Here is a 20,154-nt window from a genome sequence, read left to right on the forward strand (position 1 = left end):
TCTCCCCACTCCTCAACAAACATAGACGCTTCTTTTCTATTGGCTCTTCCTCCAGTGATGAGGAAGAGGGAGGGAGTAAGTATGACGAGTGTAGCTGTAGTCCTGTGTTATACTGTGTTGGGTCCTGTAACACTGCCCAAGGAAACAACAAGCATTGACTAAAATACTATTCCCCTTCTCCTTTCTGGCATCTGTCCAGCCTTTAAAACATTTGACATCTGACCAGTGTCGCTATGTTATGTTTGTCCTAAAACTAAAATTGCTTATTTTTTTACCAAAGCTAACCTTTCATAACCTTACTATAACTTTAACCAGGGCATTCCAATATCATAAAAGTTTAATCATATATTTTGGAAGATTAATTAATAATTAAAACTATAAAAGCAAAATCTAGTAGAATTGTTTTGTGTTTAAATTTAAACGTAAAATATATTCCAACCAGATTTATAACACCAATAGAATTGCAGTATATTGTAGACAAATAGAGCAATAAGGATGCTTTGAGAAAGTATCTCTGGTCTAGAAAATAAAGAGCTCCTCCTAAAAAGCCCTTTAATAGGTAAAAACGAAAGAAACCTGAGGAAGAGGAACAGAGGAAGAATCCTACTACCAGGAAGGACAGACATGTATTGTGTGCACTTAATAAAGCAACAGTAGATCTATATTATAGACAATCAGAGTGATACATTACACGAGAAACATGTTAAGCAAATTTCAGATTCCATTCCATACAATTATACATATGTAAAGTCTTAAACCTTGCACTGTAAAGTGCCTTAAGATGACTTCTGTTGTGATTTGGCGCTATACAAATTGAATTGCATCGAATTGTCAGATGTACCTCATAAATACCTGGAAAGAAGACAGACAGGATGGTTACAGATTAGTGGCAGACAGAGAATATTGATAGAAGCAGAGGACAAATTAGTGCTGCTGGTAGTAGAACGCTTACAGTTTTAGATTTTTCATATTACTTCATGACTGCTTAACAGCATGTTGTTTCAGTCTGGTGAGGAAATGGGTACACGTTAGATCGAGCTCGTCTACTTGTGAACAGTTGAACTTGGATACATTAGTTTGACAAGAAGGAAGTACAGTTACCAAGACTCAACTTGTTTGACAAACTCGTTTTTATTTTCCCCATAGTGCTTAAATCCACACTGGGTTCAGAACTGTGCCTGCATGAAAATGCAGTGTAGCAGCTGTCTTGTTGTGATCAGATAATGATTTTCCTATTTGCTTCCCATAGGGCTCAGCTCATTCTCCAGTAACACCAGCTCTCTGGAGAACAGGTGAGAAAGGAAACGGATAAAGATAACATAATTTTACTGTGTTTACTTGTCTATATGTGGGTGATTAGTAATTTTTTAAACCACAATAATTTTCCTGAAGACATAAGAATTTATTGGCTAATATTTTAATGCACTCCATAAAAGTGATAAGATGCACGAGTTGGGCCTCCCACTGGCAAAACCTTTTCTGTCTTCTTAGATTATAGTATTACATTAGGGTGACTTTATAATGCCGATGTTTGTGTGTCAGTATTTCAGAGGAAGAGCCGGGCCCTCTGCGGAGTGAAACTGAGGGAAAGGGAGGACCTACAATCAGCCGGACATTAAGCTACCTCCGCAGTAAGATTAGCAAGAAAGGCAAGGTAAGAACTGCTGCAACGGTTTACTTCGCCCGTACAGTTGTACACAAGTACCATTAAGTAACCTGTAAAAAGAGTCTAAACCTGCATTGCATCAAGGAAACCAGTATTTGTACAATAAGAGAAACAGGGAGACTCACAAAGCACAGCTACAATGACAAGCCGTTGGACGAAGGAAGCAGAAGAAGACGGACAGATACTTTTGAGTCTAATTCATGTGATAAATGTGTAAAACTAGCAGAAGTACGGATTATGTAAGATATGGAGATATTTTACATGCACCATAAAAGAGTTGTACACAAACTGCAGTTTCCTGTTGTTGAGTAGCTGTAGCTGATTGGCCATAAAAACCTCCAAGTGGTTTACCTCTAATGGAGATAGAGGCTGTTTGAAAGTTGAACACAATGATACGTTCCACCCTGCAGTGAGTTTTACTGCAGTAACACTTGATATTTGTCTGCACTGTCTCTTTGTGGTGAACTTGAAGTTGACGCTTCTGAGCTTAAGTTGCCTCTGAAACATGTTAATGTCACTGTGTAATAACTGGTAAGCTCGCTAACAACCACACTGTGTTAACTGTGCGCATATTTACTAAGCATCACAGAATCCCTCCTAGGAATCTCACTGTAGGATAACTAAGGACTTAAAAAATACTCCCACCTCAGAATGGGACATATTAGTTATTTATGAATCCTCCTGCTTTTTTTTTCAGCAACGAATAGGACTTCTTTCAGAAATGTGAAATAGAAATCCTATCACATTTTGCCTAAATCACAAATTTTGTAACATTATTAAAAATAAAAATTTAGGAGCTGAGGCGTGTGCTGGTCTGGACAGTCGTCCATTGAAGTATCACATGGCCTCCTTCACCTCCATGGGTGTTGTTAATACTGTAATGATTTTTTCACTTCACATCAGTGTCTTTATTAGATTAGTATTTTAATGTGTGCAGTATTAACAACTCCAGCGATGCCCATCATTTTCATAAATGCAGTTTTTTGATTTAACACTGCAGATGGAGAAAAGAATTAATCTGCATAATATCTGTGGTGCCATAACACAATCTCCTGGCTCCACGTGTGAGTGTTCTCTGGCAAGGTATTGATTTCCTAGTCTGAGACACACAGCAGTCAGATTTAAAATCAGTATTGCATTTTAAACCCTGACTTCATCTCATTTGTACGACACTGACAGCAAGTCAAGTGCTCCCATTTCGCTACATACATACATTCATATGTATATATCTACATACCTCATGCTGCTTAGCCATTTGTAAATATCTGTGTGCAACAATCTAGGGTTGTCCTGCAGCGCAATGTGTAACGTCTCCCCTCCTCTCCATCACAGCTGGCTTTTACTTCCACCCTTGAGTGTGGTTGTTCATAACAGTTATAAACCATTGGTCTGTTTAGGAAGAGCATATCTATCTGTCTATTATGAGCTGTAAAAATGTGATATGTGCAAACAACTGGAGCACATCAGGTCATTACTTGTAAGAGAATAAATGTAATAATTAGCATAATATTATAAAACAGTTGATTTTTACACACACACAGTGTAGATGGTATCATCATTAAATCAGTCTTAAAACATCAGCAGCAGCTGACAAGAGGAAGCTCTGTGGTTTCCTTCTTTCCAAATTATTTCACCACATTCCTGCCTGTGTTTGTTTGTTTGGTAAACCATGGTGACTGCGGAGCACCATCTTTGTCACTGACTTTGTTCTGCTGAATAATTAAGAGCACAGAACAGCCGTGGGTATTTCTTAAGCCTAACAATAATGCATCTAGTGAACAAAGAGCAAAGACGAGGAAATGACCCAGGGAAACAAGTATTTGAATTCAGAATCTTCTAAAACATTTTAGCTCAGTGTTTTGAGAAGAATCAGGAACTGCTGCAGGTTAGTTTCATGTGAAATGCTGCATGTTGTGTATGAATCCCTAATACAACTGATCCCAAGTTCTTTATAGTTATAACTGTAGAAGAACATAACCAAACGGCAAACTAAAAATAACGCTGAAACTGAACAAAACCTGAAGTGAAACTAAAGATTCAAAAAAATCAGTAAAGTGACTAATAGAATACAGTAGGAGAAATACAAAATGTTTAAAAAATCTAATCAGTAAAATAAGAAAATACTTTTCTACAGCTACATCATGACAAAATATAAGATTTGTCATTAGATATCTAAATAGTGTGTGGGCATATGCTAAAATGGTGGCTTTGTGAACATGGCGCAAAACACTGCAGACTGACAGTAAAAGAGGAACTGTGTGTGTTTGCATGTGTGTGTGCATGTGCTAATGTCGATGTTTGCTAGCTTACTTCCTGACTTGAAACCAGACAAATGAGCAACTTGTAGACATTGGCAGAATCAAAAAGACGCCCACAAGATGATCACACAGAGCAAGACATGCAGCCAGAGACACGGCAAATGCAGAGGTTCACATGGAGGTCGGGAGGCAGACAGGGTATAGAGAGTTTGGACGGACAGACGGACTGACTGACCAATATAGTGTAGACTAAAACAGAGAGTAGGGGACAGGAGGACTGTGACAGTTGCAGCAATGCTGAGTAAGAGGTTCAGTCGCTCTGTCAAGTGGAAAGGAGAAACTGGTGAAGATGAGGTAAGGAGATGATTCTGTGTGTGTGTGTCTGTTGGTAATGATTATGATGTTATTTGTGAATGTTAGGGATGTGCTTGTCACAGTAGGAATAAGACAGAAATAATGAGTCGACATCAATAACGGGCATTTTAGGCACCAATAACCTGAGCTCCTGTTATCTCATGGAAAAAACTGCTCCCTCCAAACAACCAAGTTACCTCCACTCCTCCTCACATCTGGAGCTGGTTTCATCACATGAGACGACAACATGAGGTCACTTTTTTCTCACTCATTCTGATTACGAGTCGCTCATCATAATAAACACCTCAGTTGTGGTGTGAGAGCCTGGACAACTGCGGTTACAAATCTCCAGAAGAACTAGGCTCAGGGTGGGCGGCTATCTGTCTCATCCAGTTGGGATGCAGCAGAAACACTGGGCAGGTTGGTGGGGCCAGTAACTGCATTCTGGCAACATACAACTCAGAGGCAGAGAGAGTGCCACTTTACAGAACAATGGCATCAATGTGAGCACAGCGCACATGATTTACTACTGTTTACCTCTATTTAGTGGATTTCATGAACAACCATAAAAACACAGAGCTAGAGCTACTTTGACTGACACAAGAAGAATACGCGTATGTGAGCCAAGGCTCGCAAAAAGGAGCTCTCAGAGGATCTACAGACAACAACTGTTGATTTACATAAAGCTCAAAAGATCACATTTTATGATATATTAATGCAGAAAACCATGAAATTCCAAAGGGTCCTTTTTCTTGTCACTGTATATGCACTGATCAACCACAAAATCAAAAGCACCAGGGCAGTGTTGTGCCTGATTGGTGTAAATGCAACCAGACTGCTAACAGATTACTACTGATTACTAAATTACAGCACCCTGTCAGACCTGTGTGTCATCTATTTCATAATTGTACGTATTGACTAATTGAATTAATAGAAACAACAGTTTGCAATGCTTCTGCCACTGGCTGGGGGTGTCTGGTGCTGTATGTTCTGACTGCGCCACCTTTCTTTGAAATAACAATACAATTTCCTGACGAACTTGTTGTTGTGCTGAGCATTTAGGTTGTTGAATTATTGTTGGTTTCCTCAAAAGTTTTTAAACAGATCACAGGAGAGAGTAATTTTTTCATACCAACTCTGGTAACTGGTCCACTGAATTGGGACAACTGGTTTTGAGTACTATGCAAACTACTGATATGATCTGCAACATAGCTGGAACACTTTTGAACATTACTAACTTATGTCTTTCATGATATTTATGATTGTATATATATATTGTATATACTGTATATATTGTAGGCTGTGTAGTAAATTACCACCCAATACTGCTTCATCTCTCTACAAACAACAGAATTCCCTGAATAATCTTTATGTTATTACCTGTGTCTTTATGGCTTACAGGAGAAGGAGAGGAAAGGAGACAGGGAACGGGAGAATAAGGAAAGAGAAAAAAAGACAGCAAACGGTCATCTCTTCATCCCAGTCAGTCAGTCTCCTTCAACAGCCTGTCAACACTGTACCAAACTTCTGCACAACAAAGAAACGTTCCTCTGCAACAGTAAGACTCTCTCAAACTCCCTGTATTTTGTCCTTTCTTCTTTTTTTAAATTTCTCCTTCCTTTGTCTCTTCTCTTAAGACAAGTGCTTTTCTCGCTTCCACTCTTGCTGTGTTTTATGCTTTCTTCCTCTTTTTTTCAGTTTTTTTTTTTTGTCATTTCAGTTTCACTACATTTAAATAAAGCTCAACGTTTAATTAGTAACTTCACAGGATTTATTTTTAAAAGAGAAAATTTGCATGAATATTATTGATAATGAATAAAGCAGGACTCAAAGCTCTTGTCTGCCTGTCTACGCATTCTTTAATATTGCAGTACAAATGTAACTGCAGCTGAAGATCACAGCTTTCACCCTGGTATTTGCTGACATAGTGGGTTTGTGTTTTAACATGGAGGAGATGTGTTGGTGTGTTGGTCTCAGTTTCCATCAGTGGTAAGATAAGTCTTACAGTGTGTGTGCTTGTGTGTGTGTTATTGTCATAGCGACTACATCAGTCTTAGTTTGAGAGGAAACTGCACATAGGGCACTGCGCTATGCAGGAAACTGAGGATGAGATCATTGTGTTATTGTCAGTGTGGGGGGAGTTATGTTGAATGACAGTGCAGTAGTTGTGAGTATACAATGCTTTTTATCTGTATTACTAGAGAATGCTCCAACTGAGAAGTCGGTTTACACACATGTAATGGCTTGTCTGTATATCTGTTTAACCTCATGTGTTTGCAGATTGTGGAGTTCATGTCCATAAGAGTTGCAGAGAAAGTCTGTCTGTCTGTACAAAGAGCAAAACAAAGGTAATTTGACACACAAAACAGCATAAACTCCACTTGCTGCAGTAGATTGTATACTTAAATTATTGCTCTCAACATTCTCTCAGAGGGCAAACATTTTGCTTTTGACCTAATGATGTCTTGTTGTTGCTGCATTTGTGTCCAGCAGCAATCACTGGTGCCAGACACTGGTCCCGGCTCAGCTGTTAACATGAGGAGTAAATGTAAGAACACCTACACACTAATAAACATGTAAAGGCACAGGACAGTATGAAAGCCCCATAGGTCATGAATGATTCACATTCCAACCAACACACAGGCATACACACAGATTATTATATGAAGTGCACAAAGAGAATTAATGAAGTATTTGTAATTGATCCATAGAAATAAATGAACAGTACCATGTTTAACCTCAGCTAGTTAATGTTCACTGCAGCACTCAGGCTCATTATAAAATACTTTCATGTGTAAACAGAAATGGTCAAATTCCACTCTGGGAAATAGTCTGTTTTGTTTCAGTAAGAGGTGGTCACTATATAGAGCGTGCAAGAGGCAGAACATGACACACAAAGTACACCACAGAATTCAGCGTTTTATTTGCAGCAGGTCATAGTAGAGCAAGTCACATGATTAGAAACAACGCTTTATGGGTATGAAGTGTGATCCAACAACAGAAAGCCTGGTATATATCTTCTATAATGTCTTTGATAATTCATCGATACAAAGTCCTGTAGGTCAAAGTAAGAGACATCTGTCTCTGAAGTTTAGGTGATACAGTTCCTGTTAAACATGATTCTCTCCATCACATCAGTCTGATGAGTTTACCAACAATCTTAGTTCAGTACAGTGTTGGTACTGACAGGACAGGAACAGATGGTCCAAATGTAAAGTAAGACCATTGAGAGAACTTTGAGTCTTTCTGTTTTAATGGACCTCTGGGTTGGAGGGGCGCTAATAAGCAGCCACAGTAAAGTTTCTCTAGTACATGTAAAGAACTAAGCACAGCATAGTATTTTTTTTATCATCAGTTGTTGAATGTGAAAAGGAAACAATTATAAGAATAAAAGGTACAGATATACCACATATAACTTGTAGTGTTATTTAAAAAAAAAAAAGCATACTGTAAATATTTCTTTATATGATAAAAGTAAAATTGTAATTGCTCACTGTTAAGTCTTTTTATGTTTATATCTAGCTACTTCGTCTACATCATCTGTATCATCCACATCCCCCTCATCATCACGGGAACAATGGTCCACAGTAACCACCCCTGATGACCAGCTTCCTGCATTTTCATGGAGACCCCCGAGCATCTTAAACTCACACAGCAACCTGGCCAAGAGCATCTCTATCAGCAATATAGCAGGGTAAGACAAGGCCATACATAAACGGCACAGACTGAAACAAATGGGTCACCATTCATCTGCTTTTTCCCACATTTCTGTTTTATACCTGTTTAAAGCTAGTTTTATGATGCCAGGGTTTGTTTATGCCACTCAGTGTTTGTGATTACAACTGAAATGTGTTCACAAATGCAGAGTACAGTTTGCAGTAACACTGAAAACATTGAACAGCGTGGGAAAAGGACATGAATCATGAGCCATTCGGCTGTGTGCTGTGCTATGACGCAGTGGAATCAGCAATCATACTCACCCACAACCTCATTGATGACATCAGCATGACATGAGAATGTTATGTAGATGTGATATATAGAATGAGTTGTAGTGTTTGACACAGATTATTTGCATGTTTGTGTGTTTATTTGCTCTCAAACTGTGGAATAGCCATCCTGTCGGCACTGGCTTTGGTACCTCTGTGACTTCATTATAATTGCTACTAAATACATTTTTCCTTTGTTATCCTGTATTTCTGCGGTGGAACTTAAACTGTTCCTATTGTTCTTTGGAAAACCTCTGTTCTTTCTAGGTTAGATGATGCTCCCTTAAAAGCCCTGAAGTTTCTGTCCCAGTCCACGGACAATCTCCATCAGGGAAGCAAAGTCAATGCCTCGACTGAGTCACTCACTGATGAAGGTAGTATGAACACACACACACACAAACACACACACACACAGACTTTTAACTTGACAAAGCTGATGAACTAAAAGTTGCCTGATGTTAAAGCAGATCATTACATGTAGTGTTCTAATCGTTCCTGCATCTGAAGGTACTGAGATGATGGACAGTCAGCTGATGGGCGAGTTTGAGTGTGACATTAAAGATCTGGAAGCTGATTCCTGGAGCGGCACAGTGGATAAGAAGTTCCTGAAAACACTGAAGAAAGATGAAATCAAAAAACAAGATGTCATCTATGGTAAAATATATTGTTACTGTTTTTGGGAAGAAGTCAAACTATAGGTGTAAAAGCTCCTGTCCTGTACATACATACGAAGCTATGAGTTGCGTCTCTCCTCAGAGTTGTACCAGACAGAGTTCCACCATGTGAGGACCTTGAAGATCATGTCTGAAGTGTACTATAAAGGCCTTCAGAGAGAGATGCAGCTTGACACTCAAACTCTAGACAAGGTGACCAGTGAGCTGAGGATCACTTTCAATAATGGGTTCACATGGGCAACATTAATAAGAACATTGATTATTGTGGTTATTCATGTATTAAGGCTGTTGATCTTTCTTTGTAGATTTTTCCTGTTCTAGATGATCTGTTGGACACACACTCCCAGTTCCTCATTCGGCTCCTGGACACAAAGAGAGCGTCATCAGGCGATGGACGAAACAACAACAGCTTCCTCATTCGCAGCATCGGGAGCGTCCTGGTGACCCAGGTGAGCAGAAAACGTGAAAAAGTCAGATGTGATGTATATACACATAAAGGTTTAGTGCAGGACACTAGTACAGTGCTTAGCACTGTTGCCTCACAGCAATAAGGTTGTGAGCTGCAGCAGAGTTTGCAAGTTCTCCCTGTGCATGTGAGGGTTTTCGTTTGGGTTCTCTGGTTTCCTCCCACAGTTCAAAAGGATGCAGGTTAATAAGTGGCTCTAAAATGCGTGTTGGTGTAAATGTTTTTTCTTTTTCAATGTGATAAACAGGAGGTCTGAATGTAACCTGCATCTTGCTCAATATCTTGTAACCTTTCAAAATACACTTTATCTGTAATTGGACATTTGGCAGAAAAGAGTGGGAGGACAGATAAGCCATCCATAACCATCTAAAAATGGTTAGAGACACAACCCTATTAACGAGAAGGCTCAGTTTTGGTTCAGGATTATATCCAATTGGAACTAGTGAGAATCAACATGATCAGTAACACTGGTGCCTCTGAGCAAGGCCTGTAGGCCTCAGCTACAGATCCGACTATGGTTGTACTGGGCAACGTCCAGGTATGAATAAGTGTAACTGTGTGAATAAGATCAATTAATTCCTGCATAAGAGAGGCTGTTATATCAGCACAAACAGCCTTGATCAGTAGCACGCACTTGGACTCCTAGGGAGTCCTATTTACTTGTTTTCTGATACTGATACTCCAGTGGAAATCCTGCAGTGTGCTTGCTATAACTTACCTGGCTTTATGTAGACAAGCCTGAGTGGTACTGTATGTGTGAAAATCTCAGGTTTCTCTTGAGGTTGCAGCTGGAAGAAAGAGTTCTTCTCTTGAGAGTAGCAATGTGTTCCGTAAAAAGAGTCAGTCAGTCTTTGAAATACTCAAATATGTTGAGTACAGATCTAAAATCTTGAGCTGAAACTGGCACGAGGGGAGATGGCTCCTCTTCTGAAGAGCATCACTGTCTGTAAATGTAAATTTTAGGGTCATTGAGTTGAAGGGAGAATGTGAGGCTAATGGTGGCAATAGTCACAGTATATACAACAACTCAAATGAGATTTCCTCTTCCTTTTGTGTTCCTCTTGTTTGAATGTTGTTTGTTCAATCAGTTTTCAGGCATCAATGCTGATCGTATGAAGAAAGTTTATGGGAAGTTCTGCAGTCGCCACAATGAAGCTGTTAATCTCTACAAAGACTTCCATGCCAAAGATAAACGCTTCCAGGCTTTCATTAAGGTCAGCACTCATCTCACAGTAGCTCTTCTATTTAACGTGTTAGGTGACCTCATTAACAGTTCATCTGCTTATTTCAATCTGAAATGGCCTGTGTGTATCTTTGTGTCTATGCAGAAGACAATGAGCAGCAGCATCGTGCGCAGGCTCAATATTCCAGAGTGCATTTTGTTGGTCACTCAGAGGATCACTAAATATCCCGTTCTCATCCAGAGGATACTTCAGCACACTAAAGGTGAGAACAAGGACATGTCCCTCTGACCAGTCCTGCTTGTCTTTCTTTGTATAGATTCAGTGTAAAAGCTGTGCAGTGACAGTGTGTGAGAGACTTCACAAAAACAGAACTAACAGTACACTGTGACAAATACAATCCTCACTTTAAGTGTCAACTGTTGGTCGGCTAAATAGAAACTTGTAACTACCGATGGATGTGTTTTATGTGGAACAGACTCGGATGGAGACTACAGCTGGGTTTGTGAATCGCTGCGCTGTGTGAAGGAGCTGATCACAGCTGTGGACAGTAAAGTCAACGAGCACGAGAAGAAACGCAGACTGAGGGAGGTCTATAGGTACATGCATATAATAATATATATTAATATTTCAATTATAATAATTCATATATCAAAAATGATTTGTTTTTGACAAAAAATGTTCTAACATGTTCACATGTAATAGAACCAAGAACGGAGCGTTATAGTGATTGTCATCAGAAAGCTTTAGTTTAATGCATAATAAGAAAATGTCTTTTTTACCAGCTGTAAACCAGTTCTATCTTGTGTCTGTCTGCGTTTTCTCTCATCTGTAGTCGTACTGATAGTAAGTCCATCATGAGGATGAAAAGCGGCCAGATGTTTGCTAAAGAGGACCTGATTAGAGGGAGGAAGCTGCTCCATGACGGAGCTCTGCAGCTAAAAAACTATGCTGGAAGACTCAAAGGTTCCGTTTTTGCATTTTAAAATATGAGACACTGAATGTGTGTGAATGTGTTTGTGTTTGTCTTTCCCTACTGGGCTTTGAGCACTTACACCTACACTCTGTACTGTCCATGAACACACACACAGTGTTACAGTGTTACATAACGTTTGTGTCTTGGTTACACCCTTGGTTTCAAAACCGTTACACCCACTGTGCAAACTGTGGGCCCCAGCATTTTCATTTCTTGCCTTGAAAAGTACTGTTGCATTCAAGATTCTGCTCTTAAATGGCTTCAATCTTACATGACCCAGACAAGGGTTTGGTAGCAGGTCTGATGAATTTACATCATCCTCAGTTCCCTTTCAGCTGCAGGGTGTCCCACTCGCCTTTGTGCTGGCTACATTTGGGCTCAATCTTCAATACATGTGGCATATTCCTATACTTTGTTTGCCAATGATAAACTAATATATTTGTTTTTGAGCCAAGATTGAATTGAGAACCTCACTTCAAGTCTTACTGGGCTGTATAGAAACATCAAAGTCTGTTTTTCTCAAAACTTTCTCACTATCTCACTAATGAAAGGATAACTGAGATTGTGGTCTTCACACTTTTTGACTCCCTTGGTTCTCCTAGTAGTTACCTCATCCTGTTAGCACTCTGCTGTAAACAGTTCACATTGAATCTGTGTGTGATATTTGACAGAGCTCATAAATGTGATAAATTCAGTCAGAGAATAATAATAAACATGATCTCAGCTCCCTGAGTGTCTCTTCATATTTACATTTAGTCATTTAGACGCTTTTATCCAAAGAAAGTGAGGTGCAAGGCAAGAAAATATCTAAGCCAAGGAGCATGAGGTGGACGTTTTTTGAGATTTTTTTTTTGTTTGTTTCCTTCTTTTATTTTAAAGAAGAAAAGATTTTAGAGCATAGGAAGTTGCTGAAGAGTTCTATTTTCAGCACATTCTTGAATACTGGAAGTGAGGCTGCTGTACGGTTATAACCCTCTGTTTACCTGCAGGATTGATTTAAAGGTTATTGTTTGTTTTTAAGTCAGTGATGTAGCTCAGAGAAGACTGCACCTTCAGTCCACCCCCACATGGCCACTAAAACACTTTTCAGCCTGACTGAGATATTGTATGTGCATTTCTGTTTCTTTCAATGTTGAACTGCACTTTAGTCTACTTCTATTGTTTTAAATAAATGAAACACACCTATTTCTTCATGTTGCAGACGTCCATGCCATACTCCTGTCTGACGTGTTGGTCTTCCTTCAGGAAAAAGACCAGAAATATGTGTTTGCCTCTTTGGTAAGTAGTGCACTGCAAACACTGAATTTATTAACACGCTGTATATTCTCAGTAGGACTGAGTTTGAAGTGAACTCCTTTGTCCTCAGGACCAGCGCTCCACAGTCATCTCTCTACAGACTCTAATCGTCAGAGAAGTGGCTAATGAGGAGCGAGGTCAGGTTTTTGTGATTTCGCCACAGAACGTCCCAATATATATGATATAAATATAAGAAATACAGGGCAAAATGATCAAGAAGACTAAATCAAAATCTGATGCTGACTTGAGACACTGATTTAGGGTTTTGTCCTCCGCAGGCCTTTTTCTGATCACAGCTGGTACAGATAGACCAGAGATGGTGGAGGTGTTGGCCAGCAGCAAGGAGGAGCGCAACACATGGCGGGCCATCATACAGGAAGCCATGCACTGCATGTGAGCACACATGTTGTCACTCATACTGTTATAGTAACTCATCATAGAGGAGGCAGACATTTAGTGACAATAGATTATTTGTATAAACTGAAGAGCTCAAAACACTGAAGATCTGCTCTGTCCATATAGTGGCACCTTCTTACCTTTATTAGCTTCCAGCTGATGGAGGGTGCAGGTCATTATTATTATGCTCTTCGTATAAGAGAGCCTCTGTCCCCACAAAGACATAATAACAATGTGATGACTCACAGGAAACACAGCGCCTCCACAACACTCCCAGAAGGCTCACTGTCAGATGTCATTCATGTGATGGGATTTATTTTTGCTTCCTGTCAACCTACAATTTCAGTTACAAGAAAATAATTACCCTTAAACACACACACACACACACACATACACACAGTGTGTGTGGAGCTTGACAGTCGTGAACTCGTCAATGTGTTTCTTTCAGAATGTGACAAAAGCAGATCCTCAGTGAAACATCTACAGGACTTCTTAGAATGTTAAAGGCCTTTCATTTGTTTGGGTGCAGAAAAAAAAAAAATGGTTTATTGATATTTGAACATCACACTTGGGCCATATCTGTGTGTTGACAGGGAGAAAGACGAGGATGAGGGAGTTCCCAGTGAGACAGAAGAAGACAAGAAGCAGCAGGAGAACAGAGCGAAGGAGATCCGAGGTGACTCCCATACACATTGGGTGCAAGAGCACTTTTCTATTTTCTCTTTTCTCTGTGAGGCTGGGACGCGCTACACCAGGGGTCACTAACTGGCAGACCGCGGTCCGGATCCGGACCCAGAAACTGTCCAATACGGACCCGGAGCTACAGACCAAACCGAACGTTTTGATTCCAAATCTAGCGGGACACGTTAAATTTAGACGGCGCAGCTATTGCGATCGTTACGGTAGATATTTAGTGGACGCGAAGACGCATTGGCCAATTGAATGCGAGTTAAGCCATCCCACGTGACTTCACTTGGCCAATCGATTCTGTGGATCACAGGCGGTAAATTTAGCGATTCAACAGTAGATGAGAGAAAGTTTGAGGTTGGAAAGAAATTGATAAAGAAAGAGACAGAGAGGAGAGAGATACAGACGACAGAGAGGAGAGATACAGATGACAGAGAGGAGAGAGATACAGACGACAGAGAGGAGAGATACAGACGACAGAGAGGAGAGATACAGACGACAGAGAGGAGAGATACAGACGACAGAGAGAGAGAGATACAGACGACAGAGAGGAGAGAGATACAGACGACAGAGAGGAGAGATACAGACGACAGAGAGGAGAGATACAGACGACAGAGAGGAGAGATACAGACGACAGAGAGGAGAGATACAGAAGACAGAGAGGAGAGATACAGACGATAGAGAGGAGAGATACAGACGACAGAGGAGAGATACAGACGACAGAGAGGAGAAATACAGACGATAGAGAGGAGAGATACAGACGACAGAGAGGAGAAATACAGACGATAGGAGAGGGATACAGACGACAGAGAGGAGAGATACAGACGACAGAGAGGAGAGAGATACAGACGACAGAGAGGAGAGAGATACAGACGACAGAGAGGAGAGATACAGACGACAGAGAGGAGAGATACAGACGACAGAGAGGAGAGAGATACAGACGACAGAGAGGAGAGATACAGACGACAGAGAGGAGAGAGATACAGACGACAGAGAGGAGAGAGACAGACGACAGAGAGGAGAGAGACAGACGACAGAGAGGAGAGATACAGACGACAGAGAGGAGAGATACAGAGAGAAAGAGAGGAGAGAGATACAGACGACAGAGAGGAGAGATACAGAGAGAAAGAGAGGAGAGATACAGAGAGAAAGAGAGGAGAGATACAGAGAGAAAGAGAGGAGAGATACAGACGACAGAGAGGAGAGATACAGACGACAGAGAGGAGAGATACAGACGACAGAGAGGAGAGATACAGACGACAGAGAGGAGAGATACAGACGACAGAGAGGAGAGATACTGACAACAGAGAGGAGAGATATTGACAACAGAGAGGAGTCCGGAATGGACAGACTCCTTTCTGTTCATATTACCTACTGGGAGCACTAAACCTGTCTGTCTGATATGTTCAGAAAGTGTGGCTCTTATTAAAAGTGCCAATGTCAAACGGCATTATGAAACAAAACACAAAGGTTTTGAACACATGTACCCACTGAAATCAGAAGTGCGATCAAAGAAAGTTGAAAGTCTCAGATCCCAATATGACCAGTCCACCAGGATCTTGAGCCACACATTCACTGCACAACAACGTGCTCACGAATGTTCCCTCAGAGTCGCTTGGATTTTGAAAAGCCATTTACTGATGGAGGGGTTATCCAAGAATGCATGAGTGCAGTAGCTGAAACGTTACTTGAAGGAAAGAATCAACAGGAGCTATGTGATAAAATAAAACAAATACCCATGTCAGCATCATCTGCTACAAAGAAAAGTGAAATTCTGGCATATGATGTGTTAACCCAGCTAGATGAAGCCATGCTAAAGGCACCATGTGTAGGCTTGGCTGTGGATGAGTCCACTGACATGTGTGACAATGCTCAGCTGTTAGTGTATGTCAGGTTTTTCAACACTGACCAGAAAGCATTCTGTGAAGACCTGTTAGGTGTGACTCCCCTTAAGACAAGTACTAGAGGAGAAGACATCTACGTGGCCATTAAAGAGATGTTAGCAAAGAGAGGAGTAGAGCCAAAAAAAGTGGTTTCAATAACCACAGATGGAGCCCCTGCTATGATAGGTAGAGAGAAGGGAGCTGTAGCAAGACTGAAAGAGGACAATCCTGAGCTCATAGCCTACCATTGCATCATTCATCAATCTGTCCTGTGTGCCTCCCTGTCAGACGAGCATGCCCAGGTGATGATTACAATGATGAAAATGATCAATTTTCTCAGGGCATCCTCTTCGTACCAGCATCGCATGCTTAGGGAATTCCTTAGGGAAGTTGATGCCAATGCAGATGATCTTCTGCTGCACAACAATGTAAGATGGCTCAGCAAAGGCAGGGTGTTGGCACGTTTTTGGTCCATTAGGAGGGAAGTAGCATCTTTTTTGGCACAGCTCAAAAATCAGAAGGCAGCACAGTTTTCTGTCTTTTTAGAAGATAACAAATGGACAATGTGGCCTTTTTGGTTGATATAACTTCCCATCTGAATGAACTGAATTTGAGGCTACAAGGCAAGGACAATTCAATCTGTGAGCTACTGAGAGCTATCCGCTCCTTTCAGAGGAAACTTGAGGTGTTCAAGGAAGACCTGAAGGCAGACTGTGAACACTTTCCAGCAGTGCAGGAACAAGTTCAGGGACAGAGAGATGTGTCTTCTTTTGTTGACTTTATTGATAACATGATTATAAACTTCAGCAACCGCTTTGACAGTTTCAGCTTTGGACAGCAGCTCACCATGTTCATTCAGAACCCATTTCTTATCACAGATGTCAGGGGGTTCTCAAAGGAAGTCACACAGCACTTTAAATGGGCAAATGCTGGGCCTCTCCAAATACAACTGATTGATCTCCAAGCAGATCTGGCCCTGAAAGAGCAGATTGTGGGAACTGAACCTTTCACTTCAAATTATCCCTGAGACAGCTTTCCCAGATCTAAGGAAAGTAGCTCTGTACATCTTGACCATGTTTGGCTCCACACACAACTGCGAGGCAGCTTTCTCTACAATGAACATAATCAAGACGAAATATCGTTCCAGGTTAACCAATGAACACCTCCACGTGTGTATGAGAATGGCCCTAACTCCATTCAAGCCCAGGTTTAAAATTCTAGCAGGACAAGCTAGAGCTCAATTTTCTCACTGAGCAACAAAGTGGGGGAGTTAAATATATGAGGGGAAAAATATGAGCCTCTAAAACTGTTCAATTGTTGGGATATGTTCAGATTTTTTACCTGTTAAATTGGTTGAGACTTTTGAGTCAAGATGTAAAAGAGAAGTTTTTTATGCCTTTCCTTCCTTTATTTTATTTTTTCAAAGTTAGGCACTTTATTTGAAAATTTGTATTCTTGCTTATTTTGATAAGCATCCCTGCTTTTATTTCATAAATTAGACAACATTGTAAATATATGCTCAGTTTGACATTACAATACAATAAATTTGTCAAAAGGTTTTTAAATTGTACTGAATTAATTTGATTTGATAGTCAAGTATTGATTACATGCAGGTTACTTAATAATATATTGCAGTAAATAGTTACATTATAATCCTCTGGACCTTTGCTTCCAAAAAATGTGTGTAACCGGACCTCTTTAAAATTTAGTTGAATACCCCTGCGCTACACTATCAGCTGTTAGAACAGAGGGTGGTGCTAGACAGAGACCTGAATGACAACTCTCACCGTGTTCAGGTATAAATGTCTTGTGTTGGTTCCTGTTGTTCATAAATCCTTTGGTGTTTTATTCTAGAGCTTCTACGCAGAAAAGACGAACAGATCATCTCTTTATTGGAGGAGAAGGTGAACATCTTCAGAGAGATGGGTGGTTGTAATTCTGCCCCCGAGGATATGAGTCTATCAGTGAGGGAGCGGATGTTATTTAGGGCCACACCTGATGATGTCACAAAGGGTGAGCCAATTATAAAGGATGCCCTGAAAGAAGGTGAGCAGGAGTTGTATCATGTAGTGTCATTGGTTGTTGTGAAATGCTGTGTGTGTGTGTATAATACTGTTCTTGGCTCTGTGTGCAGTGGAGAGCCTGCACTCTTTAGTCAGCAGCAGTGTTGGTGGAGCAAGCCGCAGTGCTCCTGCTGGCCTGACAGGGGGCATTGTGGGACCTGTCTGTCTGCCCCGGAGAGCTGAGACATTTGGAGGCTTTGACAGTCATCTGATGAACAGCAGCAAGAGTAAGACACACTCTCACACATAGATTATAAAACACATGTAATAACACAAGTATTCAATGTAAAGGATTCAGTGTTTATGTTTCACAGTCCTATAAATGTTGCTCCAGCTGACAGCAGGTCTAAAACAGTCAGTGGTGAGACACCACTGGTGTTCAGTTTCCTTTGAGGAGCTGTTTGATCCTGACAACATGACAGCAGGTTTATTCTGCTGAGACTTAACCTGATTCACATCTCAACTCCTTCAATCCTTCCTCTCCTCTTCTCTTCTTCTTTATCCTCAGATGGAGAGAAGGAGGAGGGGGATGAATCACTGGACCTTCGCAGGACTGAGTCAGACAGTGTGTTAAAGAAGGTGTGTGTTTGTTTGTGTCTACAGTACATCATTGATGAATGCATTTTGCTCTGAGATCCTCTCTATAAGCTTGAATAAGCATTAAACAGAAACACTTCAGAGATAGTTGCACAGTTAACCCCTGTATAATATCTGCTTATACAGTGAAATTTGCACAATAATTTTATTAAGACAATGCGTCATCAGGCCACCATTTCAGTAGCCAGTTTCATGTGGAAAAGGTTGTGGCTGCATCTACATTGTTTCTGCATCACACACACACACACACACACTAACATAGCAGTGCTCCCCCTCAGCAGGAGACAGCTGGTCTATTACTAATACTAGTGGCAATCTGAAATAAAGCTAAATGAATGATGCTCACATGATGTAGACTACTGTCCAGTGACATAGCAGCCATGTCATATCCCCACACATCTGCTCCTCTATGCCTTGTCCAGTCACTTTCTGCTGTTCATCATACACACTCTGTAAGAAACAGTGCAGCTGTGTGGATGTTACAATTTACTCAAAAGGTTAATATGACGTTCCTGTCTGTGTGTGTGTGTGTGTGTGTGTGTGTGTGTGTGTGCCTCAGGGAGCTACTGCCAGCCTACAAATGCTGCTGAGGAGAAACACTGAGGTAAGTCTACTCTGCTTTTTCAGTCTTGCCCTGAAAGAACAGGTTCACAGTGGTTCAAGTGGGTCTAGAAACCACAATGCAGTGTCCATATAACTACTGGAAGAGGTTTTACTTGCTGTAATTACTCTTGCTGTCCATACTGTATCATTTAATGCTGTAATGTTTTCTCCAGCAGGTCCAGCAATGTGTGACACATCTTCACGATCTGCTGATTTCACTCCAGGTACCAGAAACACAGGCACCTCTCCAGATATCGTGTTGAAGATGTGTTTAAACTTTACTTTCATTAGAATTCAGTTGAAACCATTTTCTCCTGCCTCCAGGCTGTGGTAGTCCAGCAGGACTCCTTCATTGAGGATCAGAGGCAGACCCTAAACGACCGGCTCACCACCAACTACTCCAGGCATTCATCCTCGTCCTCACTCTCATCCTCGTCCTCATCCCGCCCCTCCTCCCTCATAGAGCAGGAGAAGCACAGGAGTCTGGAGAGACAGCGACAGGAGGCAGCCAGTGTCCAGGTTCTCCCTGCATTCCAATGTTACATTTACATATATGTATTACAGGACTCTCTGTACTAATACCATCTTATCTGTGTGGTTTCTTTCAGAAACAGCAGGCTGCGCATCAGGAAGAAAGGAGGAGGAGAGAGAAGGAGTGGGAGCTGAAGGAGAGAGGTCTGGAGGAGCGGGAGGAGAAGCTGAGGGATGGGGAAGAAGAAACCAGGAGGAGGCATCAGGAGCTGGTGGAGGAGAAGGAGTCGCTGCTCAGGAAGAAAGAGGAGTTCCAGAGGGAAGTGGAGAGGATGCAGGAGGCACAGAGGAAGCTGGAGAGAGACAAGGAGTCCCTGAGGAGAGATACCGAGCGACTGGAGGCCGCAAGGAGAGAAGAGGTCAGGGTCTGGGGGATCTTCTCACATGCAGAATGAACACAGCTCCAGGAAGTCTGACAAAGCGTTGAGTGTAAACAAACTCAAGGACGAACATGTTGGTCACATGTAGCAGTGAGAGCTACTGAGCTTATTAACACCTCGTAGTCCTCAGAGTTACAGCTCTAACTTATGCAGCAGA

The 20,154-nt window shown here is 41.1% G+C and overlaps 1 protein-coding gene across 1 annotated transcript in view; it reads left to right on the plus strand.

Annotated features, from left to right (window-relative positions):
- The window catches only part of LOC113165557 (A-kinase anchor protein 13-like), a 62,436-nt gene that overhangs the window by 37,761 nt on the left and 4,521 nt on the right, over positions 1-20,154 (plus strand). The window contains exons 18-42 of the mRNA XM_026365173.1: positions 1,250-1,292; positions 1,543-1,654; positions 5,680-5,836; positions 6,559-6,626; positions 6,769-6,826; positions 7,801-7,972; positions 8,532-8,638; positions 8,772-8,918; positions 9,021-9,130; positions 9,244-9,387; positions 10,493-10,618; positions 10,733-10,850; positions 11,064-11,184; positions 11,421-11,551; positions 12,763-12,839; positions 12,928-12,994; positions 13,136-13,250; positions 13,847-13,929; positions 17,678-17,869; positions 17,958-18,113; positions 18,395-18,465; positions 19,043-19,087; positions 19,260-19,310; positions 19,411-19,605; positions 19,695-19,976. Of these exons, the coding sequence (XP_026220958.1) occupies positions 1,250-1,292; positions 1,543-1,654; positions 5,680-5,836; positions 6,559-6,626; positions 6,769-6,826; positions 7,801-7,972; positions 8,532-8,638; positions 8,772-8,918; positions 9,021-9,130; positions 9,244-9,387; positions 10,493-10,618; positions 10,733-10,850; positions 11,064-11,184; positions 11,421-11,551; positions 12,763-12,839; positions 12,928-12,994; positions 13,136-13,250; positions 13,847-13,929; positions 17,678-17,869; positions 17,958-18,113; positions 18,395-18,465; positions 19,043-19,087; positions 19,260-19,310; positions 19,411-19,605; positions 19,695-19,976 (2,948 nt within the window). The remainder of the gene's footprint in view (positions 1-1,249; positions 1,293-1,542; positions 1,655-5,679; positions 5,837-6,558; positions 6,627-6,768; positions 6,827-7,800; positions 7,973-8,531; positions 8,639-8,771; positions 8,919-9,020; positions 9,131-9,243; positions 9,388-10,492; positions 10,619-10,732; positions 10,851-11,063; positions 11,185-11,420; positions 11,552-12,762; positions 12,840-12,927; positions 12,995-13,135; positions 13,251-13,846; positions 13,930-17,677; positions 17,870-17,957; positions 18,114-18,394; positions 18,466-19,042; positions 19,088-19,259; positions 19,311-19,410; positions 19,606-19,694; positions 19,977-20,154) is intronic.

The sequence above is a fragment of the Anabas testudineus genome, chromosome 6 (genome assembly GCF_900324465.2).
Source record: "Anabas testudineus chromosome 6, fAnaTes1.2, whole genome shotgun sequence".
In the NCBI taxonomy this organism is placed as follows: domain Eukaryota; kingdom Metazoa; phylum Chordata; class Actinopteri; order Anabantiformes; family Anabantidae; genus Anabas; species Anabas testudineus.